This window comes from Lathamus discolor, chromosome 6 (assembly GCF_037157495.1).
Source record: "Lathamus discolor isolate bLatDis1 chromosome 6, bLatDis1.hap1, whole genome shotgun sequence".
Taxonomy (NCBI): Eukaryota; Metazoa; Chordata; class Aves; order Psittaciformes; family Psittacidae; genus Lathamus; species Lathamus discolor.
Genome location: NC_088889.1, coordinates 83751055 through 83766482, shown reverse-complemented (window position 1 = coordinate 83766482; position 15428 = coordinate 83751055). Strand labels below are relative to the sequence as shown.

General features: G+C 38.1%; 1 protein-coding gene across 1 annotated transcript in view; it reads left to right on the top strand.

The window, feature by feature from the left end:
• Window positions 1-15428, top strand: part of DNAH3 (dynein axonemal heavy chain 3) — a 66653-nt gene that overhangs the window by 29457 nt on the left and 21768 nt on the right. The window contains exons 25-42 of the mRNA XM_065684313.1: window positions 154-355; window positions 1271-1363; window positions 1664-1774; window positions 3144-3258; window positions 3652-3850; window positions 5243-5351; window positions 5694-5807; window positions 6933-7109; window positions 8056-8147; window positions 8571-8790; window positions 9623-9757; window positions 10699-10810; window positions 11425-11666; window positions 12156-12256; window positions 12335-12440; window positions 13730-13859; window positions 14356-14592; window positions 14983-15086. Of these exons, the coding sequence (XP_065540385.1) occupies window positions 154-355; window positions 1271-1363; window positions 1664-1774; window positions 3144-3258; window positions 3652-3850; window positions 5243-5351; window positions 5694-5807; window positions 6933-7109; window positions 8056-8147; window positions 8571-8790; window positions 9623-9757; window positions 10699-10810; window positions 11425-11666; window positions 12156-12256; window positions 12335-12440; window positions 13730-13859; window positions 14356-14592; window positions 14983-15086 (2599 nt within the window). The remainder of the gene's footprint in view (window positions 1-153; window positions 356-1270; window positions 1364-1663; window positions 1775-3143; window positions 3259-3651; window positions 3851-5242; window positions 5352-5693; window positions 5808-6932; window positions 7110-8055; window positions 8148-8570; window positions 8791-9622; window positions 9758-10698; window positions 10811-11424; window positions 11667-12155; window positions 12257-12334; window positions 12441-13729; window positions 13860-14355; window positions 14593-14982; window positions 15087-15428) is intronic.

Sequence of the window (15428 nt, the reverse complement as noted above, 5' to 3'; positions counted from 1 at the left end):
TGAAATTGCTTAAGACAAAGGTTTGAGATAATAATTTCCTCTCTGTTATACTAGTGTCTAAAGCAACATAAACCCAGTTCCGCCTATCTTGCATTAATTAATGATGTTTGATTACTTGAAAGTGCATGATCATTAATTGTACTTTTCTAACAGGTTCTTTTTCCTGTCTAATGATGAGCTGCTTGAAATACTGTCTGAAACAAAGGATCCTCTTCGAGTGCAACCACATTTAAAGAAGTGTTTTGAAGGAATTGCTAAACTGGAATTCATAGACAAGCTGGAGATCGTAGGCATGATCAGTTCAGAGAAAGAAATTGTTCCTTTCATAGATAAAATCTATCCAGAGAATGCAAAAGTAATTTAAAAAATACATGCATCTTTTACTATATGATATTAAATAAACACTTTCCCTAAAGTATGTGTTTTTGGCAAATGAAGTTTTAAAGACTTAAGATCAGATCATGAAAGGTGTTTAGAAAGTGAGAGTGCAGACTGGTATTGTAGAACAAAAAGGATTTCCTGGAAAAAGGAGAAGACATACCAAGTTTGTGGTAAATTCCTGTAGGCACTTTTCTGCAGCCTTATACACCTACTGCTTTTAAGATGTAGATAGATAGATAAAGATGTATATGCACACATATATATAATCCAAGCTCTCTATATACATATGTATCTAACATTGCACAGCATAGCTGAAACAGAAAAATGAGGGAAATGATGGCTGGCAGTGAAGAATCGGAGCACTAGTTAAAAAGGATCTGAGTAGAAATAGTAGCATTGTAAGTTTTGAAAAGTATCTTAGTTCCATCTTTTTCTGCTGTTCTCAATGTGGAGGTATGGAGCTGAATTGCTGTATGGTAACCAAAAAGAGAAGAAAAGTGGGGCATATTGTGAGTTAACAGATAGATACCCTTTTTCTCTTAATCCTCCAGGAGTAAAACCTGGAGGAAAAATGGCCTGGGTTAAAATGACCAAGCTTGAGTGACCATACAATCTGTAATCTGCATTTTTGTCTGTGCTTATATGAAACATATCCAGTTATTTCTTGAAATGAATTGTCTTTAGTTAACTTGGTATGCCTGCCTTCAGACAGTGTTAAACTGCAGTACTGCCTTGCCGAATTTGGGAATTTTCAATCTCTTTTTCTCCTATATACCACACCCAGATCAGTAGAAAGCATATTTAAGCATATTTCAAAAAACTTGTCTTTCAAGAGGAATATAATCAGGAAATGTGTATTGACTCTTAACTGGTTTTCTTTTTTTTGAAGGGCATGGTAGAAAAATGGCTTTTGCAAGTAGAGGAAATGATGCTGGCCAGTGTAAGACAAGTTATTGAAAATGGCATAGGAGGATATATAGAGGTAATTGTTCCTGAATTATAGAATAAAATAGATCTCACAAACAACTGTATCTGAACAGGTTGCTGAAATTCTTAGCCAGGGAAACTTATTTGAAGCTAAGCAGAAATCAGCTGTTCTTTTTCAGGAGTACCAGTGTGATGTTTTAACTCTGAACTTCTTGAATAAAAGGTATTAAAGCTTTCCATGTTGATTCTCATCTATTTACAGCATGAGACATTTTGACAAGTGATTGTTATCAGTGCTTATAGTCTAGTGTGTTTATACAACTTCCTGTGTCTGGCATGGGTCTTTTTGTTTAAGGTTCCTCGAAAAACATGGGTACTTCAGTGGCCTGGACAGGTGGTTATTTGTGTTTCATCCATTTTCTGGACAGAAGAAGTGTCTGAGGCTATAACAAAAGGAACTTTACCAGTAAGATTTTCTTCTACCTTTATATTTCTAAGCACTAAAATCTGATTAATTAATAAAAACGCCTTCTGGGAAAAAAGATCCTCACTCACACTGTATTGCAATTTACTCATATAGTCTGCTTAGTTTTGTGTTTCATTTTTTCTTGTGTCTTAGTGGGGGCTTGTTCTCATTTACTTTGATGTGTATCAGAAGTCCCACTAAAGGAAATAGTATTACTTTATTTACAAGTAATACTGATGTAGATTAAAGTACCAAACAAAAAGGGATAGACTGTTGTTAAACACTATGTATTTGGATTTCTAACTTCTGTCTTCACATGTGAAGCTTCATGGAAACATGCAGGCAGAGATTTCTCCTGACAGAATGGCCCAGTTATTTGCCTGGTTATTGCTAGGTGCTCCTGGTGGTAAAGGTGCAGCAGCCAAGTCTCTTAAGTGTTTGTAGTGCCTCTGTTGTCACAGTGGTTTTAAGTATCACTTCATTGAGGCTAATCAAATGCATGCTCAAGTAATAGAAATAATTTCTGATTAATTCGGTAGGCTTATGTCTGATCCTTATGGAGCTAGGTGGATGAAGATTTATTTGGGAATTAATTCTGTCAACAGAATGTTTAGGTTTCTTTTTAAATGTGGGAATAGAAAAATGTTAATAAACTTTACATCAAATTTTAATATGTAACATTTTAATCTTAGCTCTTTGTTTCTGGATCCTTACTGATTATCTTAGGTTTAACTTCCCTTTGTTATTTAATACCAGTCGAAGATCTTATTCCACATACCCAGTCAGAACTGAAAATATGTAATTACTTTCAAAGAAAATGTCCTGAACAATCCGTAGCTTAAGAAAAATGAGAAAGAATCACAGAACAGTGAATCACAGGATATGAGGGATCTGTTGACATCATGTAGTCCAACCCTTGTTTAAGGCAGGGCAGACTAAACCCAGTTGCTAATGGACTTGCTCTCATATCCCCAAACCTGTCTTCTATGGGAGATGTGAAAACTGGAAGATCACTCCTGATGTGGTGTCAGCAATGCTGACTAGAGGGAAGGGATCATCACCTCCTTTGACCTGCTGGTAGTGTTGTTCCTAATGCAGCCAAGGATGCTGTTGCTTTTCTTAACCTCTAGGGCACACCGATGGCTTACGTTCACCTTGGTGTCCACCAGCATCCAGGTCCCGTTCTGTATTGCTGCTTTCCAGCTACTTGGCCACCAGCATGTACTGGCACATGAGGTTATTCCTTCCCAGAGAGAGGACTTTTCCCATTGTTGGACTTCGTGAGCTTCCTGTCTGCCTGTTTCTCCAGGAGCTTAGGAACTGCTAGCTACAACATTACCTTAATGCCTGTGTTCTGTTTCTGTGACAGGATTTCTTGGAGAAGAGCAATCAACAAATCGGGGACATTGTTGAGTTAGTGAGAGGACAGCTGTCCAGTGGAGCCCGGTTGACACTTGAAGCGCTGACTGTTATTGATGTGCATGGTAAATGTGCAGTTGCTGGTCCTTCTGTTACATCTGGGCAGTGCCGCTATCGTTAGTTGGGTGAACTATTTGAAAGAGGCAGCTAAAATGCTTTCTCTAACTTGAAACAACTTTTACACTGTTCTTACACAGTGTCTTTGGGCAAATGCAGATTGGTATGTCCTGCACAACTATCTGCTTAGAACAGGTACTGGAATCTAGGACAAATTAAGCTGATTCTCTGCACTAAACGGATGCAGATTCTTCTTAACATGAAAGCCAGCCTACTACTTTAAATGTTAATTTACTCTTACATAGCTGTAAGTAAATGTTAGTTTACTTATATGTTGTTTTAAGTAAACTAACATAGTTGAAGTGTCTATAGTTTTTGAAATAATGTCTCTTACTCTGCAGCTCGTGATGTGGTTGCAAAATTGGTTGAAGACAGAATCACAGATCTGAATGACTTCCAGTGGATTTCCCAGCTGAGATACTACTGGGAAGAGAAGGATGTAATAGTGCGAATGATTACAACAGAAGCCAGATATGGTTATGAGTATCTGGGCAATTGTCAACGTCTGGTTATAACCCCCCTAACAGATCGATGTTATAGGTAAAGTCATGTTGTCTGTGAATAATGTTTTCATTTTGGGGGCTGATCTGTATTTACTTTCATTTGTTATAGTTAACAATTGTAGGCACCCCAGCAGCTAAGATTTTCCTGTAGGTTTTGGAGGCAAAACTTACGTATCTTCTTTGCCCAAATATGGTAAAATATTTACAATGTATAGGTTTTTACCCCATGTCATTGTTTAAAGAGTTGAGAGTCTGTTGTGTCCAAGAATGTGCTTCTGAGAAGTGTTGTCAGATCATGATACTGGAACTGTAAAGAATTCTACAGTAGCACTGGTCAATTATTTTGTTTGAAGTAAGACATACAGGTAGGGTATGCCTGCCTGTAAAAGAAATGAGGTAATTAGAGAGCCCTTCAAAGATGTGTGAATGCGGTTAGCTTCCTATTCTCCACTTGCTTGTGAGAGGTTGAAATGTAAATGCTTCATCTTCCAAGGTTGAAGTATTTGAGGGCATTTGGTATTTCACTTCTGGTGAGCCCTGGAGACACAGATAATTTTAGGTCTGAAGTTTAAAGAACTTGCTTTATAATATAACCAGGTAAATATATGCTGCAGATGGAAAGATCTTACTGGAGCTCTGAGCTGTGAACTCACCATTGTGTACAAGGCACTTGTAGTAAAGTGCCAGTGTTAGTGCCTATGCTGGCAAATGCTTGGTCTTTTGGCATTCACAGTGGTGCTGAAGAGCCACATGGCTGGTGCATTAGCTGTAAACTGGGATTCTTGTCATTAGGATTAGCTCAATCTAAACTAGGACTGTGCAGTTAGTTGTGCCAGATGTAGTTTCAGTGCAAGTAATGAGCAAGTAGACTCCATTGAACACAATTTAACAGCTGCTTTTGCTGGCAAAGCCTTTGAATGAGGCTTTTGTAAAATAATCACTCCAGTGTTAATAGGGATCTTATTTTAGTATGAAAATGACTTGGAGAGCCCAGTGATTCCCAGGTTTCTGAAGCAACCTTTAGGCTTTCTCTGCCATTTCTAGAGATTGATTTCATTTATAAAGCCAGCTTCAAGTTCTTGTCTTGAGGAGTGCTGCTTGATGAAAATGTGTGGTTTTGAGAACTCTGCCTTTTTGCTTATGGCACTGTGTGTTTGCTTGTGTAATTGAAGTTTATCCTCAATTGAGGTGGATGCAAGTAATACAAAACCTTGACATTCCTTGTAGGCCAAGTGGGTAAATGTGAGCTTCCACAATTGGGAATCAGTTACAAGACAATACTGATTTTTTAGGGCAAGCTGCAAAGTCAGTAGGGAGCAAGTAAATAATTTCCAGGGGAAGCTGTATAGGAAAATACTTATCCATCGCTTCAGAAACAGTCTATCATTAAAGATTACTATTTCTAATGCCTGTGTTCTTGTTTATGTAGGACATTAATGGGTGCCTTGAAATTAAGTCTTGGTGGGGCCCCAGAAGGACCTGCTGGGACTGGCAAAACAGAAACAACAAAAGATCTAGCAAAAGCACTAGCTAAACAGGTACAAAAATATGAACTTGTGTTGTTTATGTTTGGATATGTAGGAATTTCTCAAAATGCCATCCTTAAGCAAGTACTGCTTGTTCTGTACCTGTTAGTTTATGGTCCAACTCAATGAGCTTTTAAGTTTGTTTCCAACCTAAATGATTCCATGATTTTTTTCATTATTTGCAGAAATAGTTGGTAAGAAGCACATATTTAGGACCGTTTCTATATAGCATCCTAGTGGTGTAATCCAAAATTATCAGTAATAATCCCTTCCCATTTTAGATGCTAAGAATTTTATAGTGGACTTTGTGTTAATACTGAGAGCCATTTTCTGTGTATTTTTTTTTTGTTGTAGTGTGTGGTCTTCAACTGCTCTGATGGTCTCGATTATAAGGCAATGGGCAAGTTCTTCAAGGGGCTGGCACAGTCTGGTGCATGGGCCTGCTTTGATGAGTTCAATAGAATTGAGGTAATGTTTTAACACAGACAAATAAAATTATAAAGCTTTAAGACACAAGAAGTTTCAGGTTTAGGTATGACAGCATTATTGCTAATTTTCTACCTTTTAGTTGTGGTGTAGCCACTTTGTTTCAATAATCACTGACACAGAAATAGGTGCACAGCTGCCTGCTATAGGAGCACATGCCTACCTGTGCTTTCTTACTGAAGTCTTGTGTTCTGGGTTATTTTAGGTAAAAAAAAAAATGTTTGTGTGCAATTACCTCTTTTGTATGTGACACTCATTTGCAGGGAATGAACTGTCCTTCTGTTCTTGAGAAACCAAACCACGGTTGTGGGGATGTATTTCTCTGTGTTCAGCACAGACAGGCAAATCCAGTGGAGGGATTCCTGTGATCACTGAGTGACCTGGTTAACTAGCTGTGTAACCAGACACAGCTAATCCCCTCATTGATCTTACTCTGGGTTTTTTTGGGGGGTTTTGTGGGGGGGGTGTTTTTTTGGGTTTGATTTTTTCTTTGAATATGTTTTACTGTTATTCTGATGGAGTTAGGTTTAAGTAAATACTAGTATAGGTGAAAATTCCATGAAGATCTAGTTTGTATGTTTTAGTATCAGTAACACCTTAATTTCTCCGTTTGTCTGCTGTAACTTGTTTTTTAATGAATTCAGGTATTGGCATTCTCATTTTCCAATATTCTGTTACCTCGATACTTTAAAGCACTGAGGATCTGCACTAGGTTGCCTTACCCACTCTTTACATTTACCCTTACTTTTGGGCACTGAGTCAGTCTTTCTGCAGTGGCTAAATTCTTTGTCATATGAGGTGAAAGGAAAGTGCTTTTGGAGGCCTCCAGAGGGAGTTCCTGTCCACCTAACTTAGATGTGTTCAGACACATGGTATTTCCGTGTGGGGTCTTTTAGAAGCCTCTGTTGATCTGTCTAAATTGGTAGATTAGGGACTGGTGGCACTAACTTTCAGAAAGTCACTTCAATAGGCAGCTCATATTAGGCTCAGTTAGAAGACACAGAGTTATTTTCACCTGAAGGAATGTAATTATAACCATCAATATATATAAACAAAAATATTGTCTCCAAGTGTCTTATGTTTTCACATCTCTTCTGTCTGTATTAGGTTGAAGTATTATCTGTAGTTGCCCAACAAATACTTAGCATCCAGCAAGCTATTATTCGCAAACTCAAAACATTCATCTTTGAAGGGACAGAGATCTCTCTTAATCCAACATGTGCTGTGTTTATCACGATGAATCCTGGGTATGCTGGACGGGCAGAGCTGCCTGATAATTTGAAGGTAAATCTGGAATCCTGATTTCTTGTAGAAATTATACAGAATTTGCGACTTCAGGTTTATTGTAATAGGAAAAAGGATACATCATTCAAAACGCACACTGATGTGCTGGTTTTAGATGGGATGGTTAATTATCTTCATAGTAGCTAGCATAGGGCTATGTTTTAGATTTGTGCTAGGAGCAGTCTTGGTAATTCAGGGATGTTTTCATTATTCCTGAACAGTGCTTACACAGAGTCAAAGCCTCTTCTGCTTCTCATACCACCCACCAATGAGCAGTCTGGGAGTGCATAAGCTAGGAGGGGACACATCTGAAACCAACACAACTGATAATCCATTCAAGTGCATTCTACTGTGCTTTTTGTTAAGCTTTAGTAAGTGTTTAGGATTGCACAAAATGCACAGGTGAAAGGTCTTAGTCTAATCATATTGATACCAGTTCCCAGCTTTAACTGTGCTTTCTCTAAGTAGAAATTTTCCTGTTTTAAAATGGCTTGGTGGTCCAAATCCCTATTTAAATGTATTAAAACTTTGCAAGTTGCTGAGACACTGCAGAGAAAACGGTATGGTTCCAGCTCTTTTCCTAGCTTTTCCACGATTTCTTGCATGACCTTTGACAAGATGTTAACCACACCATGTGCTAGTTTGTCTGTTATGAAAGTGAGATGAATGACACCTCCCTTTTCCTCTATTAGTAGTTCTTTAGGATAGTGACTTTCTAAACACATATTCCTGCAGTCCTTAGCAGAAACCTCTTGAACCTGTTACAACTGGAATAGGCTAGACTAGGGTAGCATAGGCTAGAATAGCATTCAATGCAATCTCATAGTTTTCAGATAATTCCTGAATTCTAGTTCACGAATTTACAGAGAGATACTATTAAAAAACAGGCACAAGTTATGACCATATTCCGTAGTCTAAGCTTATATCATACTTCTTTTTCTTACAGGCACTGTTCCGAACGGTTGCCATGATGGTTCCAGATTATGCTTTGATTGGAGAAATTTCACTTTATTCAATGGGATTTCTGGACTCTCGGAGGTAAGGCATGCTGCATTTTTCACCTCAGTTAAGTCTGATATACCTCATTCCTCTGTAAGGCATATAAGTGTGTTTGAGGCATATAATTCTGGAAGGCTGTCCCTGCTGTGTTTTTCCAGAAAGTATTTTTTTCATTTCCTGCTTGATCATCACTTCTCATTTACCATCTCAAGCTGATGGATATACACCTCTACATAGGATCATTTGGAAAATGTATCATAGTATCAACCAGAATTCCTGAATGGCACACACGTTGTCTGGCATGGCATAATCTACAGTTTTACTTCCTAGGTGTTTTGTGCCATCTTAACAGCTGATATGTCTGATAATCACTGCTATTACTTTGTGTATATAGGTACTTAAATTATTTTCTTTCCATGGTGAGATATTTTCACTCTACATGTGGTATTTTAATATCCACAGTCTTGCCCAGAAAATTGTTGCTACTTACCGTCTGTGCTCTGAGCAGCTGTCATCTCAGCATCACTATGATTATGGAATGCGTGCTGTTAAATCTGTCCTGACAGCAGCAGGAAACTTAAAATTGAAATACCCAAATGAAAATGAAAGCGTATTGTTACTTCGGGCTTTGATGGATGTTAACTTAGCCAAATTCTTGGCACAGGATGTACCATTGTTTCAGGTAAGCTCTCAGGCTGGTGTGTTTTAACCTTTGTGATGATGAGGTCCATTAAAAGAACCTACAGAAACAGGTCATTTTCTTAATTTAGAACAGTTTGATCTAGATGCTGCCATATTAGTATAGAGTTATTTCAGTCCACTGGTCTGGATGCACTCTCTGGTTCTGTTATTTTGAAAAACAAAGTTTCAATGGGGCTTTTTTAAGTTATTCTATAAAATTGTTTCGTAAGATATCTTGCTAGAAGTCACTTTGTGCTATTTCATTTGTGGAAACCATTATTTGAAGTTTGTGTTCTGGCTTTGTGCTGCAGAAGAGATGTAGACAACTAAATTAAGATCAATTAGAAATTTGAAGTCAGACTGAAAATGACGACACTTCTGTTTGCATACTGCTTTAACAGAAAATAAAGACTATGTTAAACTGCAAAGCAATCAGTTAGTAAAGGTCTAAAAGGTAGGGTACAAGCACACACAGAGTGATTGCTCTGAAGTTTCAGCACACAAACCCTTCTATTTCATCACTGAGATTCTTTCCACCACTTTCACATCCATTGCTGTAATACTACTTGGGGTAAATCTGCAGAAAGTTGAGCTTCCTTTAATAATACCAGTTTGTGTATGAAAAGTGCCGGCACTTATTTCTGTCTCATGCGTACAGAATACTTTCATGGGTACAGTTTGCTTACAATTTAGTTTTGTACAGCTGAGGACATTTCCACTTAAACTCCTGTTATCTTTATGAATAGTTTTATGTGTAGATTTTTGTGCTTTGGGAATTTTCACTTTTTGTAATCTGTGTTTAAATAGTGTTCTGTTCTGCCTTTCCTTAATAGGGCATCATATCTGACCTGTTTCCTGGAGTGGTTCTTCCTACACCAGACTATGACCTGTTCATCAAGGCAGTAACTGAAAATATAATAAAAATGAATCTTCAACCAGTTCCGTGGTTTATTGGAAAAATTATACAGGTCTATTTTCACATAATTCTGGGGAAGAAAAGTATGAGATCAGAAACACTCTTCATTGACTGTGTCATGAACAAAAAGCTAATAGTTTCCATAGTCAATTAATAGAATATTACAGACAGCTTATTTTAGTGAGTAAAGCATCATGGATTAAAAGCCTGCTTTGTTCATAGCAATCTTTTAATTCAGCCAGCCTGCAAAGAAGCTAACATGTGCAGCCACATTGTAGGTCTTACGGTTCAGGATTGAAAATTAAACTGAATCCGTTGCAGTGTAGTTTAGTGAACATACCTCTGGACTGGGAGTCAGGCTGTGTTTCCGCTTCTGCTCACAGTCTCCTTGAGAATTCTTGAAAGGGGTGATATTTATCACTCTTGGTTATGCTTTACTTTCAGCTCTGTTGTTTCCCATTTACTAGTGTTGGTGAAGTTTCAAAGAATGCTTAATGTTGTTGAGGGGGGAGAGGTTGCTGGGTTTTTTGTCGGTTTTTTCTGTGATTTGTGCAGCCCAGTGATAGTGTGATGGCTGGGGCAAAAGCCTCTGGCCTGGGGCAGGATTATGAAGGACCCCTCCAGCAGCAGTTCAGATTTCATGACTCTTGTTCAGACTTGTCTTATGCTGCTTTGTAAAGCATGCTTTATCTTTCATTTAAATATGGGTAGTATTAACTGATTAGCAGCTTAAGATAAACCAGAAAATATCAGCCTTAACCTGAGACTTAAAAAGTCTTCTTAGGAGTTCTTCTTACAGGTCTGTTTCTGCTTGAAGGTGTTCTTCTGTTTGAGGCTTTGACTTGAGTTCTGGGAAGATCTTATGGGGTGACTCTTGCAGTCCAAAGTCAGTCTCTGTGGAACCCACCGTATGACAGATCCTCAGAACTGTAGTTTCAATCCCTTTGTGTTATCTTCATTGTTAATCATTGATTTTCCTTGCCACTGATACAGATATATGAAATGATGCTGGTGCGCCATGGTTTTATGATTGTTGGAGATGCTATGAGTGGCAAGACCTCTGCGTACAAAGTGCTAGCTGGAGCCCTTGGCGATTTGTGTGCAGGTAACATTGTTCAGCAGCAAGCTTCTCCCTAAATGAAGTTGATTCTATGACTAATGTTTTTCCTTTGCACAGATATGTCAGGATTGTTAATTGTCCTATATTCTGCTGTCTCAACTGGGAAGTTTCTAATCATTGAACTATTTTTGTCTGATATATTTGTCTGAAATGATTTTTTTCTGTATTTAGAGAAATAAATGCATTTACCTGCATTTAAATGCATAATGCATTTACATTATCTGCAGAAATACAGTAGTATTTCTGCACATACTAGTGTGTTTAAGCTTCTATGAGTTTTTTAAGCACTGTATTTGTGCATAAGTCTTGAAAAAAAAACCCTAGCCCTTTTAGGGAGATTGTAAGTAGCTCCCATAAACATATAAAATCTGTTCTCCTCTGCTTTTTCTTTTTTCATGTACTTTTGCATAGAGGACTTTGTAAATTCCTTGTACAAGTAACAGAATATCTTATTTACAGTTGCCTAGCTGCCAAATGTCTGGGGCTTTTTTGCCTTGGGCAGCTAAAGTAGGATCCTCAGGAGTTTTATTCGGCACTTAGTTGTTGAATGAAACTAACCTGACAAATATTCAAGCTCATCTATTTGTCCTTTTACATAGCAAAATCCATGGATGAGTTTGCTGTTGAATACAAAGTTATTAATCCCAAAGCAATTACTATGGGACAGTTGTATGGCAGTTTTGATCCTGTAAGCCGTGAGTGGAGCGATGGAGTTCTTGCAAATACCTTCAGGCAGCAAGCATCTTCTACCACAGATGATCGGAAGTGGATTATTTTTGATGGCCCAGTGGATGCAGTTTGGATAGAGAACATGAACACTGTGCTGGATGATAATAAAAAGGTAGCCTGATTTTTGCCAGAAAGCTCATTCTTGAATATATGTACTTTATTTTGGGAGTAGGAATATTGTTACCATGTTAGTCAAAGGAGGTGTGAGCCTCAGGAAAGGCTAATGTGCTTAAAAACATTGCTTTTTCCCCCAGTTATATGAGTGGGTTTAGTAGATGATTAAGCTGTTACTTACTGAACTTGCTTAAATTACTTAGTGAATAAATTAACTAAAACAAACAAAAAACTTCAGGTCATAACTGCTTTTCCTTGCAGAGTTATTTAAAGTTAGAGCATTGTTCTCTATGTCTCTGAAACCCATTACAGTAACACATGGAAAAGTTGAGACAAGGTTAGAAAATGTCATGTGCTATAAGAATACAAATGAGTGCATGAGGGGTGACACTAAGTTGAATGTTCAGTGATTTTGACAGGCATTGCTTTGGCTGGATGATCAGCACTGCCATTACTAGATCATGTTTATGCGATGCTCTTCTTCTAGCTATGCTTAATGAGTGGTGAAATAATTCAGATGAATTCAAAAATGAGTTTAATCTTTGAGCCAGCAGACTTAGAGGAGGCATCTCCAGCAACTGTCAGCAGGTAATGTGAAAGCATTCAAACTTCAGCTGTCCCACCTTGCACATATATTCCTGTACCATAGCTGTTTGTTCTTCCCAGGTGTGGTATGATCTATATGGACCTGCAAGAGTTAGGTTGGAAGCCACTGAAGGATTCCTACATGAATACACTGCCTCCAAACCTGCAGAAAGAACACCGAGAGCTGGTGCGAGACTTGATTTTTTTACACACAAATTAAGATTAAGGTGATGTTCACAGTTTGCCAACTTGAAGGCAGGCATGCAGAATCAAAACCCTTTGAAGAATTTTCATGATTTCGAGGGTCCCAGATCTCCTAGGGGCTGTTGTAAGTTATTTTGTAGTGATGAATGTCAAATGTCACAAGGAAAGTGCCTAAGAGCTGGAGATACTGTATTAGAAAAGCAATGTGGGAAAAACTGTAAGATTCAAAATGTTTTGGACTCATCCTTTTTCTAAGACATTTAGAGTTTAGCTAAAAAAATGTTGTTATTGTTGTTATTAGCTTGATTTTCAAAGCCTTAGTCACCTTATGAGTCTTTGGTAAATAGTCTTTCATGTACTGGATTACATGCACGAATGAGAACTCTGTGTTGTGTATTGTAGTGTATCTTCAGTGTAGATGCAAATAAAAGTAGGTGTTGGTGAGAATCAGCTTTTAATTTAATAAAAATTAAAATTCTCTTTTTTGGGGCATTAAACTCTAGTAAAATAATCAGAATAAGAATTGTCCACAGTAGGATTTGAGCTGGAGAAAACTTTTATTTCTGTGATTTGACAAAATACTCTTTGAGTTTTTGCAGGAAATTAGAACTAAATTATAAAGAAGTACCAAGACTAGAAGAGCTCTTCATTGACAATTTTCTTAGCTCATCAAAGCAAGATAATTACTCCTTAACCAGCAGATAGCTTTACCCTTTAGAGCATCTTCTTTCCCTGGGAAAAGGCTAGGTCATGATTCCTTTCTTGTTCTCCTGTTTGAGTTCATGGAGCAGATACCACGAGCCATGGCTGGTATCTACATGCATGCTATGGCACTCCCACTGGTACCCACGAGTTCCAGCTTTCTAGAATTTATACTGTGGCACAGTGTCTGTGCTGGTTCCTCAGTAGAGACCTGTGCTTTTTAAGGGAAATTTCGGCCCTTTTCTTTGATTTTGTTGGAATAGTTTTCTCATTGCCTGAGCAAAGCAGTGGCCTCCCTAGTCTGCTGTGCTGTCTGGGTTAGTAACTGGGTGACAGAATTGCTGCTGAAAACTTCTCTGTGCTAGAAGCAACTTGTTTTCACCATCAGATAATGACAGTGTGGCCTTGTGATCACTTAATTACTGCCTCACACAGGTCCTTTCCCTACCTTCCCTCTGCCAACTTGAAGAGTTTCTGATGCCTTATGTTTTATTGAGAGAGAACTGAGAGATAGTGGGAAATGTGGCAACTTGTGCATTTTTTCAAAGCCATTTGTTTTTCTTCTGGTAGGTCAATGACATGTTTATGTGGCTAGTCGATCCCTGTTTAGAGTTTATTCACTTTAATTGCAAAGCCATTGTACAGATGTCTTCTATTCATCTGAGTTACAGCTTGATGAGACTCTATACTTGTCTGCTTGGTAAGTACCATAAGCCTTATTCTTTTTATTTATTTCTTTTTCCCCTGCTGTGTCCCATGACAAGATGTAGGTTACCAGATGCAAGGATATGCCAAAGGAATTCCTTACTGTTGAGATCATACAATACACTTGGTGATCTCACTGATCAGTGTTAATAATAGTTCTTTGCCTAGCATAAGAGCTTTCACACTTGGACACTGGTGTAATTACAAAACTGAGCATGATTTTGTGAGTGTATTTCATATATTCTACTTGATGCTTGCTAGCATCTGAAGAAAAGAACCTTTTATTAGGACCCTTTGTGAATATTTTTTTTCTAAATTATTTTTATTTGTAAACAGTATTTTACACAGGCATTCTCACTCTGTACATTGGCTTTGTTCCACTGAGGACAATGCTCTGACTTTGTCTCAGAATACTTTTGCAAAAATGCATATTGAATTGCGATTTGTAGTTATTCCTGACATTTCGCTAAAATTCAAAATATCTGTTTTAGATGAAATAAGGCAATCTGAGGAAGATGAGAAGCCAAGCATGTCTGCTCAGCAGATCATGCTGTGGCTGCAGGGGCTTTTCCTTTTTGCTTTGGTTTGGACAATTGGTGGGATCATCGATGCAGACAGCAGGAAGAAATTTGACGTGTTTTACCGCAACTTGCTAATGGGAATGAATGATGAAAACCCACGCCCTAATAGTGTGAAGATTACCAGAAACAATATCTTCCCAGAAAAAGGTGCTTCTGCATAACTGTACTTGCCTGGCCTTTTATAAAGCTGTAAGAAAACTCACAACTTTAAGGGAGAATAGAGTGCCTGGCAGATGTTAAGTCTGCAGCAGAGCCACCATCTGCCAAGACTTGGTCTGCACAGTTGGATGTTCTTTCCTGGCTCTTTTAGCCAGGAGTAGCATATGCCTCATGTTGTACTCAAATAACGTAGCTGAATCTGACCTAAAATAATTTGGTGATGATAATGGGGGGTGGGGGGGGTGGGGGTGTGGATATCTTGTATACTAGAAAGCCTTTATTATCTCAAGTGTTGGATGTCTCACACTAAAATGGTTGAAGTTTATTTGGATTCTTTTAATCATTGGGTTTTCCTGTGCTGTGTTTTCCAATTAACAGGAAGCGTTTATGACTTCTATTTCCACAAGCATGGCAGTGGGCACTGGAACATGTGGACTGACTACATCACAAAAGAAGAGCAAGTTATTCCCCCAGGGGTTAAGGTTCTCATTGATATTTTTCATTATAGAAAATAATTATCTGACTAAATTATTTAGATCAGAGAAAGCAAGGAAAGAGACTTTAGATATGGAGAGCAGTACTGAGAGTCCTGGATTACATCCATTTCAGACTAGGTGTACTCACATTTTGGTGACAGCTGTGAACTGAAGTGTAGCAGAGCAGAGACCTGTGCACTTCTATTCCGAGGATGGAATTTCAGGATAACTTAAGCGATGTTGCTCAGCTTTTCATTACATTGTAGTTGCAACTGTCTTGTCTATTACATACATGAGATATGTAAGATTATGTTTAATTCTGCTGTCTAAAGTCTCTTGGTTAAGTGG